The sequence below is a fragment of the Armigeres subalbatus genome, unplaced genomic scaffold (genome assembly GCF_024139115.2).
Source record: "Armigeres subalbatus isolate Guangzhou_Male unplaced genomic scaffold, GZ_Asu_2 Contig1315, whole genome shotgun sequence".
Taxonomy (NCBI): domain Eukaryota; kingdom Metazoa; phylum Arthropoda; class Insecta; order Diptera; family Culicidae; genus Armigeres; species Armigeres subalbatus.
Window position 1 is genome coordinate 1 of NW_026942083.1, and position 11,304 is coordinate 11,304.

Sequence of the window (11,304 nt, forward strand, 5' to 3'; positions counted from 1 at the left end):
AACAGATGTAGGATTGAACAAAAATAACCTTCAGGGTTCATACTGTGGAGACTACAGTCCCTTCCCGATTTTGGCAACACGACCGGATTTTATTGTTGCCAAAATGGGGATGTTGCCAAAAACGGGAAAAAAATTCATACAAAATTAAATTTTTTTTTTTTGTTTGCTTGATTGAAACTAAATACTTAGAATATGTACTACAAAGTATGTGGAGTGTGTTTAAGTGATGCACGCGCATCATAATTGTCATTTTTGCGATATCTTCTATATATATAAAACAAAGTTGGTGTTTGTACGACCGCGCATCAATCGGGAATGGGTAGACCGATTCGAACGGTTCTATATTCGTTTTGTTCATCTTTTCACAAAGAAGAATGTTATGATATAACTGGTAAACTTTTAAAACCGAAATTAAACATTATTGATGAATCGATTTTTTATGCATTTCGCACGAGTTTTTTTTTTTTTTTTTTTGATCATATTTTTATCTATAAATTAAACCATTTCTAATAGAATTTCTCTCACACGGACATGGCTCAACCTTATGTTGTGAGAAGACTATGGAAAAAAAATAACACTTTTTATTCATTTTAAAATTTGATTGTTACTCCACCTCCAGAACGACTATATTCTTTGCTCCACAACGACTCGCCAGAAGCAAGACATTTTTTTTTAAAATGTTCACAAATACAATTGTTGTTTCCAAATGACGTTATTCGGTGCGAATATTGTTCAGGAACGGTGATTTAATCCTACATTTAAGGTATTTTTTTGAATTAAAGATAATCATATATCTTGAACTTTCCACATAGATTTCCATATAGATTCAAGGTCAAATTCATCATCGTACCGGATCATTGCTGTCGGCGCCGCTGAATGAAGATCACAAATTTCTTCAAATTTATTTCGTCGGAAATTCCGATACCGAAATTGATCAGCGTTGTACAATCAACCGTGCCATAAACCGCCAAATCTTTGGAGAACTGCAAGAACTTTTGCACGTACACATGCATTGGTGCGGTTATTCAAGACGGCATTGGAAATCATGCCTTCTGATGACCATAAAATTATCATCAGAGTGGACAAACGACCAAGTGGAAGTCACGAGCGACAATTCAACTCCCCCACAGTTGATGAAATAGCTGTCATCATCGTTGGTGAACATGTTGAATCCCGTGACATAGTTCTTCAGCGACGCAATGATGGTCAGCTGCAATGTGTTTATGAGACCCATAGATCATACGACGCAATGCAATATACACTCATGTTCTGCCATGGAGAAGATGGATACCACTTTCAAATCAGCATGATAAATCCTTCGACAGGTTACTAACTTTGAAAAGAGTTTATTTAAACTTTGATTATTGAATACTTTTTTTTAGGAGTAGAAGTCAGCAAAAAAGTTAGTACAATGAATTTCTATGCATACCGTTTGATGATTAGGGAGAATGTTGATAACCATTTACTGCGATATCGTCGGTTGTTCCAACAGTATGCGGTCGATATGTATGTCAAAATAGAGACTGAACGATTGAATTTCATACGGTTCAATCAATTAAAATTGCGGTCTGAAGAGTACATACATTTGCGAGATGCTATGAATTCAGATGGGAATGTGACCAACATAGGACGTTTAACAATTCTTCCATCCACATTTGTCGGCAGTCCACGTTACATGAACGATTGTGCTCAAAACGCCATGACCTACGTAAGAAATTACGGACGTCCAGATCTTTTTGTAACCTTCACTTGCAACCCGAAGTGGAAGGAAATTTCTCAGCTCTTGATACCTGGTCAGACATCGAGTGATCGGCATGATATCGCAGCACAAGTATTTCGGCAAAAGCCCATCCAGTCGAAAAACACCCTTCCAAGCAAAAATTTCTTATGGATTTCATTACTAAGAAAAATGTGTTTGGTCACGTTAGATGTTGGATGTGCTCCATAGAATGGCAAAAAAGAGGTCTGTCTCATTCACACAAACTAATATGGTTGGTAGATAAAATACGTCCTGATCGAATTGATGATATCATAAGCGCGGAGATTGGGACCCTCCTTAGCCGCGCGGCTACAAAGCAAGACCATGCTGAGGGTGGCTGGGTTCGATTCCCGGTGCCGGTCTAGGCAATTTTCGAAGTGGAAATTGTCTCGACTTCCCTGGGCATAAAAGTATCATCGTGTTAGCCTCATGATATACAAATGCAGAAATGGTAACTTGGCTTAGAAACCTCGCAGTTAATAACTGTGGAAGTGCTTAATGAACACTAAGCTGCGAGGCGGCTCTGTCCCAGTGTGGGGATGTAATGCCAGTAAGAAGAAGAAGATAAGCGCGGAGATTTCCGATTCAGAAACTTACGCCGAATTGTTTGAAATTGTTACAACAAATATGTTCCACGGTCTATTTGTACAATACAATCCAGAGTCTCCATGCATGGTTGGAAATATTTGCCAGAAACGATATCCACGTCCATTACTCGCAGACACTATCTCCGGAGACGATGGATACCCACAATATCGTCGCCGATCCCTCGAGAACAATGGCAAAACAATTACTATGAAAGTACGAGGAAATAACATTATCGTCGACAATAGCCAACGTTGCTCAAAGAAAAATTTAAAGGTGAAAAAGTGCTAATCCCGAGAATCCCGATAATTCCAACTGATTTGCCGTTTAAATTCAAAGGTATTCAATTTCCAATTCGCTTAGCGTTCGAAAAATGACCATCAACAAATCGCAAGGCCAAACATTGGAAGTACGTGGATTAAACCTTGAATCCACATGTTTCTCTCATGGGCAACTGTATGTGGCAGGCAGGCTTTCCAAATGTACAGCCTTAGGACAGTTGTTTGAGGGATGTCGACTTCTTCCTACCATTACAGCCTCGTAGTAGCGCTCGTCATGACAGTTCACCACATTGCTCTCATGCGACATGCAACGTTGCCGTCTTTTATTGCGCACGACAGTTGATTACTGGGTTATGTACTTTGTATGCTTGACGAAAACGAACGGTCTGTTCATTCTCTACAATCAAATGATGAATCGACAGGAGCTCGTTCTCCCTTTCAACACAATACGGCTGTCGGAAACGACATATACTACAGCTTTTATCCTGTTCTTTCTGTGTAGGTTGGCTCGGGTTTTGATGAATGTGTGGGGCGTAAGAATTATTCTTGCACGGTGCATCTCATTAAACGTGCGTGATCTATCGCAGCAGGTTGTGCAAAGTGCGCGGACGAGATTTTAAAATATCCGAAATGGAAGTCGGAAGTGACATCGTTGATAATAGCTTAATGCTTGAAGGCGAAAATGAAGTTGTTGCGGGAAGTGGCGGTGAAAGTCCGGCTGCAAATTCAAATCGATCGGCCGGATGTGGTGTAGTGATTGAAAAAAGCGCGGCAGATGCAAGCGATGCATCGGATAAAGGTGGAAATGGTTACAGAAATGAAGTTTTTGCGGAAGGTGGGGTAGAAGTGCTTCGGTTGTAAGTTCAAATCGATCGGCCGGATGTGGTGTGGTAATTGAAAAAGCGCGGCAGATGCAAGCGATGCATCGGATGAAGGTGGAGATGGGTACAGAAATGAAGTTTTAACGGGAAATGATGGTGAAAGTGCTTCAAATTCAAATCGATCGGCCGAATGTTGTGGGGTGATTGAGAAAAGCTCGGCAGATGCAAGCGAGGCATCGGATAAAGGTGGATTTGGGTACAGAAATGAAGTTTTTACGGGAAGTGGGGGTGAAAATGCCTCGGCTTTGAATTCAAATCGATCGGCCGGATGTGTTGGGGTGGTGGCAAGCGATGCATCGGATGAAGGTGGAGATGGGTTCATGAATGGAGTTTTTACGGGAAGTGGTGGTGAAAGTGCTGGAGCTGGTGATGGGAACAGGAATGGAGTTGTGACGGGAAAAAGCGGTACAAGTGGCACGGTTGCAATTTCAAATCGGAGAGCAGGGAGTGGCAAGAATGCTAGAGGCGTGGCGAATCAAAAAGGCGTGACAGGCAGAAGCGGTATATTGAGTGGAAGAAGCAAAAAAGACGACGCCGCAGTTTCGGGAAGAAGAACTGGAAGTGCTATGGCTGGAAATGTAAACACAGTTGTTACGGGAAGTGACGGTAGAATAGCTGCGGTTGTATGTTCAAATGATGAAGCAACCGATAAAACTGCCGAAAGTAGCACCGTAAACAAAGGTGGCCCAGGAAAAGGTTTGTCTGGATCCAGGAAAAGATCGTTCAGAAGCATCGCGGAAAGCTGTATGGCCCTCGAAGACGGATTTTTGGTGTGCAAAATAAACGAAAAGTTCGAGTGCGCGTATAAACAAAAACCGCAGAGGCTGGATTGCGGGAATTTTATACGGCATCTTCGAGCAGAGCATACGGAGCTCGCTCGCGCGTGGGTTGTTTAAAGACGATGAAAGCGGACATAAGGTAGATGCCAAAAGGCGGCGGGTAACTAAAGTTCCCGTCGCAATCGACCATCAAACCCTAGTGGAGGCCATAGTAAGGATGACAGGAGTTGAAGACGTTCCTGTACATAAGTTTGAATTAAAGGGATTCAAAATGCTGCTTGATCCATTAAGTGATGCTTTGGGGATGAAATTAAACACCGAAAACATAATGAAGCACCTGGCAGTCTGTGCAGACCATGTCAAAATGAGAATTCGCGAGGAAGTGAGAGGCAAATTGCTTTCCCTTAAAATTGATTCTGCCTCCCGCTATGGAAGACACATTTTGGGCATCAATGTGCAGTTGTGGAATGGTGAAGACGTAGTAATTCACACCCTCGGTAAGTATGATTTATTCAATGAAAGCTTGTGATTCGATTTTATTCATGTGTGTAAGTGTTGTGTATGTGTGTGGAGGAGGTATTGTGTGTGTGTGTATGTGTGTTGTGTGTGTGTGTGTGTGTGTGTGTGTGTGTGTGTGTGTGTGTGTGTGTGTGTGTGTGTGTGTGTGTGTGTGTGTGTGTGTGTGTGTGTGTGTGTGTGTGTGTGTGTAAGGGCTGTGCGCCGATTAAACATTTTCCGGCGGTGGCGCGATAGATAATTTTTAATCAGCGGCATCACGCCGTTGGTGATCGGTGGCGGGGGCGCGGTGGCATGGGTTGGCGTGGACTGATTTCAAACGTCAAAATTATCTGGAATTTCTGCAAAGTTCGTTGAGAAGTTCATCAAGGAATTCGTTTGGATATTCCTCTGGAAATTCCTTCGAATATTCCTCCAGGAACTTCTCCCGGAGTTCCTCTAGCAATTCCTCCGGAAGTTCTTTCAGGAGTTTCTCTATTAGCTCCTCCGGAAAGTCCTCCACAAGTTCCTCCAGGAGTTCCTTCGGAAGTTGCTCCAGGAGTTCCTTCGGTAGTTCCTTCAGGAGTTCCTCCGGAAGTTTCTTCAGGAGTTCCTCCGGAAGTTTCTCCAGGAATTCCTCCGGAAGATTCTCCAGGAGTTCCTTCGGAAGTATCTCCAGGCATTCCTTCAGAAGTTCCACTAGAAATTCCTCTGGAAGTTTTTCCAAGGTGTCCTCCGGAAGTTCCTCCAGGGATTCCTTCAGGGATTTCTCCGGAAGTTCTTCCAGGGATTCCTCTTTAAGTTTCTTCAGGGATTCCTCAGGAAGTTTTTCCAGGAATTCCTCAGGAAGTTTCTCCAGAAGATCCTACAGATGTTCTACCACGAATTCCTCCGGAAGTTTTTTTTAGGAATTCCTCCAGAAGGTCCTCCAGGAATTCCTTCGAAAGTTCCTCCAGGAATTCCTCCGAAAGTTCCTCCAGAAATTCCTTCAAAAACTCCTCCGGAAGCTACACCAGAAATTGACTTTTCCCGTCAAAAATTTGTATTAAATCAATGAATTATAATATTCATATTCAATGGCTATATACATTCCAACTGGAACTTGGCCTGCTTTTCAACTTAATATTTTATTAGCATTTCCTCTACATACTAAGTAACACGCAGTTAGTATTACAACCACTCTAGATGACCCTATTCACCACTAAAAGTATTGAAGCTAAGTGAACAAGAACTAAACAGCCTAAACTAATTCAATAAGCACCGCTTTTAAAATGAGATGATTGTTTTGGCATGTTTAGTTCCGTTATTGTCAGTTTATTTTTTGTTGATCAAACTTTAAAAAGTTCGGCACAAGATACATTGAGATACAAAGAATATTCAGGTCAGATTTGACCATAATTGATTTCAGATAAATTGGGCAAATAATAAAAAAAAAAATCTGCCGAAACCGCATTTTTTTGTGAAGTAATAAATTATGCAACTTTGTTGTAATTATTGATCACAAGACAAATTTGTGTAGAGATTAAGGAATTAGATAATGCAGCTCCGGTTTTAAACAAAGCTTTTGTAAAACAATTATTTGAATTCGTATTAAGAACCAAATAATACAAAACCTAACATGGTTGCAACATTATTTGACCGTACTGGAATTTCAGCAAAAATCTTCTAGAATATTTACTTCCCCGAGAATTCCTGCAGAAATTCATTATTCGTGTGCACATTCATCCCAGCAATTCCTGTGGTTAATCTTCCGGGAATTCTCACTGAAATTTTCTCGGAAATGTTTGCAGAAATCCAACTGCTGCACTCTACAATTGTACAAAAGCGAAGGAATTTTTATGTAACTTCAAGTATTTTTTTTAAAACAGCCTGCGGAAAATCTTCAGAGCCAACTTGCGGAAATCTATTCATACCTTCTTGCGAAAATCGTTTTAGAAATTGTCGCAGGAATTGATGATAAAATTGAATACCATAGGTGTTATCCGTAATCGTAAATATATCGTAAAAAACCTTCAGAAATAACTTTTGAGAGTCATCATCTAATTTTATGTTTCAAGCGGAAGCACTTATTAAAATGAGGCATCTGCATTAAATCAAAAAACATTTTTCTGTTTTCAATTTATATTTGTTCCAGCTGAATATTTTGGAAGCAATATAAAGTTCAACACTATTAAAGAAGTCCTGACGAAAAAACTTTTGAAAAAAGATATGATATATCATGCTAAGTGGTTCATCGTAAAAGAAAAATCAATCAGAAACTGTCAAATGTCTCGGAATTACAAAGAAATTGACATGGTGAAAATGGGTGTCCTTTAATAGACATGTTTTGTGATGTTTCAGAATGGATTAAAAATGGCAACAAGTGGCGTCCCTCTCCTCATAACATTTGTTTAAAGACTGCTTAAGAGTATAATACATGCGTTTGGCTTGGACATATCCGAAAAATAATGTTAGTAGTCTTCAACCGTAAGTTTTGTTCTCAGCAACAATGGCTAATGAAAATAAAGCCCGTCAAGAAAGTCATAAAACTAATTTACAAACAAACGTCCTCATATCTAGCATTTCATTTATTGAATTTTCTAAATAAATCTAAACTAAATCCGCGCGAAACCTTAAAATCGTTAAGCAAATCCGCGCCAAATCCGCGAAAGTCGCGAAATCCGCGTAGTCGTAACAACCCTGCTCATACTGATTTCCGAAAGTAAACTCCTAGTGTGCCACTATAAACACGTTCAACGTAGGCGATTCATTGATTCTTTGGCTTATTAAGGTTCAACTTTTCCAAAGAACCAATATTTTTTAAAAAAATTTAGAGGCGTCAAAAAATATGGGTTTTCTGGGAAAGTTGACCTTAAATAAGCCAAAGAATCGATTGAGCGAATAAAAATTATTGACGGGAAAGGTTAATTTATCCAAAAGTTACTCCAAGAATTCATCCTAAGTTCCTCCAGGGATTCCTCCTGAAGCTCCTCCTTACTAGCCGAGAGGAAGGTTAAGTGACCCACGCTGGCGCTGCGCACTGAGCTGCCGACTATTGCCTCTGGCCTCCTAGGCGGAGACCTGAACAACCCACCTCTTGCGAAGGGATTGTCGCCTACACTACTACCACTAGTTGAAGAATTGTCTTGGTTTTCCATTTTGATCCCACGAGTTGCTCGGGAAAGAGGTCCACCACGCCAGAGCCCAGCATGACGTGGTAAGGGACAATTTCTGTGGGGGTGCCCAGGTACCCCACAGGCTCCGTTAAAGGCCTAGCTTATTATTTCACCCCCCTGGCCATGCATCCCCTCGGCATGGGTCGCTTGACGCATTGGGATTAGGGGTTAGGGACCATGATCCCGGTCTAACTCGCAGTGGCCATGGGGAGGGGTCGTCAAGCCCTTGGACAAAGTCCCTGCTGCCCCTCATGTGTGTGTGTGTGTGTGTGTGTGTGTGTGTGTGTATATGTGTGTGTGTGTGTGTGTGTGTGTGTGTGTGTGTGATAGAAGTATCTTTTGAATTTCTCAGGATTTTCCAGGATTTTTTTTCTTGGGATTTTCCACTACAATATTCAAGGAAAGATCTTTGGAATACCCAAGCAAACATCACGATGAGCTAAATAAAAAAGTGTCAGTAGCCTGAAAATTATAGAAGAAGATAATTAACTCTGATATGACAGGAATAGGACCGGTTCTTGGGCTACTCTTCTTGAAATACTCATCTCTTGTCGTCGTAGCACTAGATTTTCAGACTTTTTTGTTGATATAAAATTAATAAAGGGTTTATGTTTTCATTTGTTCTTTTCAAAACAGCAATGCTTGAGTTAAATGAGCGGCAGACTGCCAAATTCATCATGCAAAAAATAGAAGAAGTGCTGATTGATTTTGATATCGCATTTGAACAAGTGTTCACGGTAACGTGCGACAACGGGGCGAATATGCTGGCAGCAATCAAAGAGCTGGACAAGCATGTCCAGCTCCTTAAGGCCGAAAAATTAATGCTGGATGAAGATAATGAGGATTACGGGGATAGCGATGAACTACTTTCCAACTTAATGGATGAGCTTTCGACCAAGGTGAGCCAAATCAGATGCGCGGCTCATACATTACAATTGGCGGTAACGGATGTTATCAGAAGTACAGACAGCAGAATCCGCAGCATCACCACTGTAGCAAAGCACTGCAGGAAAATTGCTTATAAACCATCATTCAACTTGAAAATGTTCCGTTGCCTCCACTGTATGCCCATACGAGATGGGGTGGGGTTTACGACATGATTCTCAACTTTTACGAGCACGAGGAGTTTTATAAAGAACTGGGAAATCAGTTCAAAGAACTAGGTAAGTTAAACCGTTGTGATATCGACAAATCGAGAAGAATTTCAAAGAAACATGTTTTATACTCCAGATCTGTCGGAGTACTGGAGCTTCATTCACGACTATAAAAATGCGTTCGAATCCAGTTCGAATCGCCACCAACGTGTTGCAAGAAAACATGTGTCTCTGGGCGATTTTTATATCCACTGGCTTCGCTGCATGATGATGGTTAAACAACAAGCTACGAATAACCTGGCGAAGTCTTTAGCAGCTTCGTTACAAACCAGACTGCAGCAACTGAAGCAAAATTCGGTTTTCAAAGCGGCATTGTTGACGGATCCAAGATTCAATTATATATCATCATCTGTTCTAAGTCCGGATGAAAAGGAGGAAACCAGAGTAAGTATCCATTTATATTTTTCCCTGTTGGGTAACTAATCTCTACCGAAAAAACTTGCTTCCCATGCGATTTCTTTCCAATGTACTAACCATTTTCTCATAACAAATTTTCTCGGCGAATTTACATTTATCCCCCCAGCCTGTGATAGTTAGCTACTTACATACAATTAGAGAACCACTGCATTTATTTTCTGCAATTAACCATTAATAAACAACTAGCTATTTAGTGATAATGCACTAAATTAGCCTTACTCCAACTATGAATTTTAGATGTAGTGTGGTTCACCGGTGGACATAAATTTATTGTATCTAACATTTTTTTTTATACAGAAATTCATCGTTGCTACATCGGAAAGGATCAAGTCATTTGACAACACACAACCACAACGGGCAAACAACGCCGATGATAAAAACACGTCTACGTCCAATTTGGATGATTTTATGACGAGTTTGTTTGGAGGTTCCCTTCCAGCAACATCACAATCAACAATAGAAAACATATTTGAAAAGCAAATTAATGCTCTAGATTTGGAAACGCATCAAAACTATAAGTATAACACTTGGAAACATTGGCTTGGTCGTAAAGAGACCCATCCCGAGCTATCAGCGGTGGCTCTCGCAATTATGGCTGTTCCGGCAACACAGGTATCTGTGGAGCGAGCTTTCAGCGCTTTGGCACTGGTATTATCGCCAGCGAGAACAAAATTATCGGCTCAAAATTTGGAAAGCATTCTTTTAATTAAATTGAATGAAGGATTGTTGTCCACAACAATTGCCAATCTGTACGATTGGAAAGATTTCAAAGGTTTAAGCGCCTTAGTTGAAGGATGAAGATTTTGTAACGAACTGGTTTTGGAGACCGCTGCATTTCATTGAATTATTATATCATTATAAATGTAAAACCCAGATTAATCCACCTAGCGGTGATGATGCCTTTCTCACTCGTTCAAAATGGTTGATATAAACATATATGAAAAGTCTAAAATAACAATTGGTGTATAAGACTTATTTTTCACATCTTCACATTCTCGTAAATAAAGATAGATAAATAAAGATAGATTGAATTGAAAATTCACATTTGTTTATACACATTGTAATAATTGCTGCCGGATGCAATTTGTTGCAAGCAAATCGGATGAGGTTAAGTGCCCTGAAAATGTGATGAGGTTGAGCAATTGCACAAATCGAGTTTCAGACATAGTATAAAAATTTGTATTTTGGCCATAACTTTTGAGCCCATTCCCCAGTCCGACCTGATTTTTAATGTGAAACAATGGGACAGGATTCCCCGTTTAAATAATCGGTTCAGGATAAGATTTCGACAAATGAGTTAGATTTTTTTTGCAAACACACGCACACACATGCACATACACACACTTCTTCTGAAAATTCCGTTTTGAAGCCAGAATACAGCTAAAATTGTTGTTTTGAATAATATGATTCTTCATATAGATAAAAATTCAGTTGACCATCCCCGTCAAAAATTGTATTTCGTTTCATTGTTTCAGTCGATTCTTTGGCTTATTTAAGGTCAACTTTCCCAAAGAAAATATGGGTTCTTTGAAGCCTCTAACTATTAAATCGAAAACAAAAACCAGCCGCTGCAAACTTATAGGCCTGGAGACACTTGCGCTTCGTCGGACTAATCTGCAAAGGCTGTTTGTTTTTGATATTTAAAACAATGTCGTGCAGTGTCCATATTTATTGCAAAACGTTACGTTTTACGCTCCTTCTCGGCATCTGCGTGAACGCGATCTTATCATGATTCAGCGTCACAGGACGTCATATGGTTTTAACAACCCTCTGGAAAACTGTTTTCGGTCGTTTAATA

At 40.3% G+C, this 11,304-nt stretch overlaps 1 protein-coding gene across 1 annotated transcript; it reads left to right on the plus strand.

Moving 5' to 3' along the window:
- Positions 1-9,031: 9,031 nt before the first annotated feature.
- LOC134202652 (uncharacterized) lies at positions 9,032-10,330 on the plus strand. Its single transcript, XM_062677678.1, has 3 exons — positions 9,032-9,098; positions 9,166-9,473; positions 9,804-10,330. The coding sequence occupies exons 1-3, from the start codon at positions 9,032-9,034 to the stop codon at positions 10,302-10,304; spliced, it is 876 nt and encodes a 291-aa protein (XP_062533662.1). The 3' UTR covers positions 10,305-10,330.
- The last annotated feature ends 974 nt before the right edge of the window (positions 10,331-11,304 follow it).

What these genes read in the sequence shown, in the direction of transcription:
- LOC134202652 (XM_062677678.1), top strand. Translation starts at nt 9,032, where the DNA reads ATGATTCTCAACTTTTACGAGCACGAGGAGTTTTATAAAGAACTGGGA. An exon ending in AAATCAGTTCAAAGAACTAG is followed by an intron (nt 9,099 to 9,165) that starts GTAAGTTAAACC and finishes TTTATACTCCAG; the next exon opens with ATCTGTCGGAGTACTGGAGC. An exon ending in ATGAAAAGGAGGAAACCAGA is followed by an intron (nt 9,474 to 9,803) that starts GTAAGTATCCAT and finishes TTTTTTATACAG; the next exon opens with AAATTCATCGTTGCTACATC.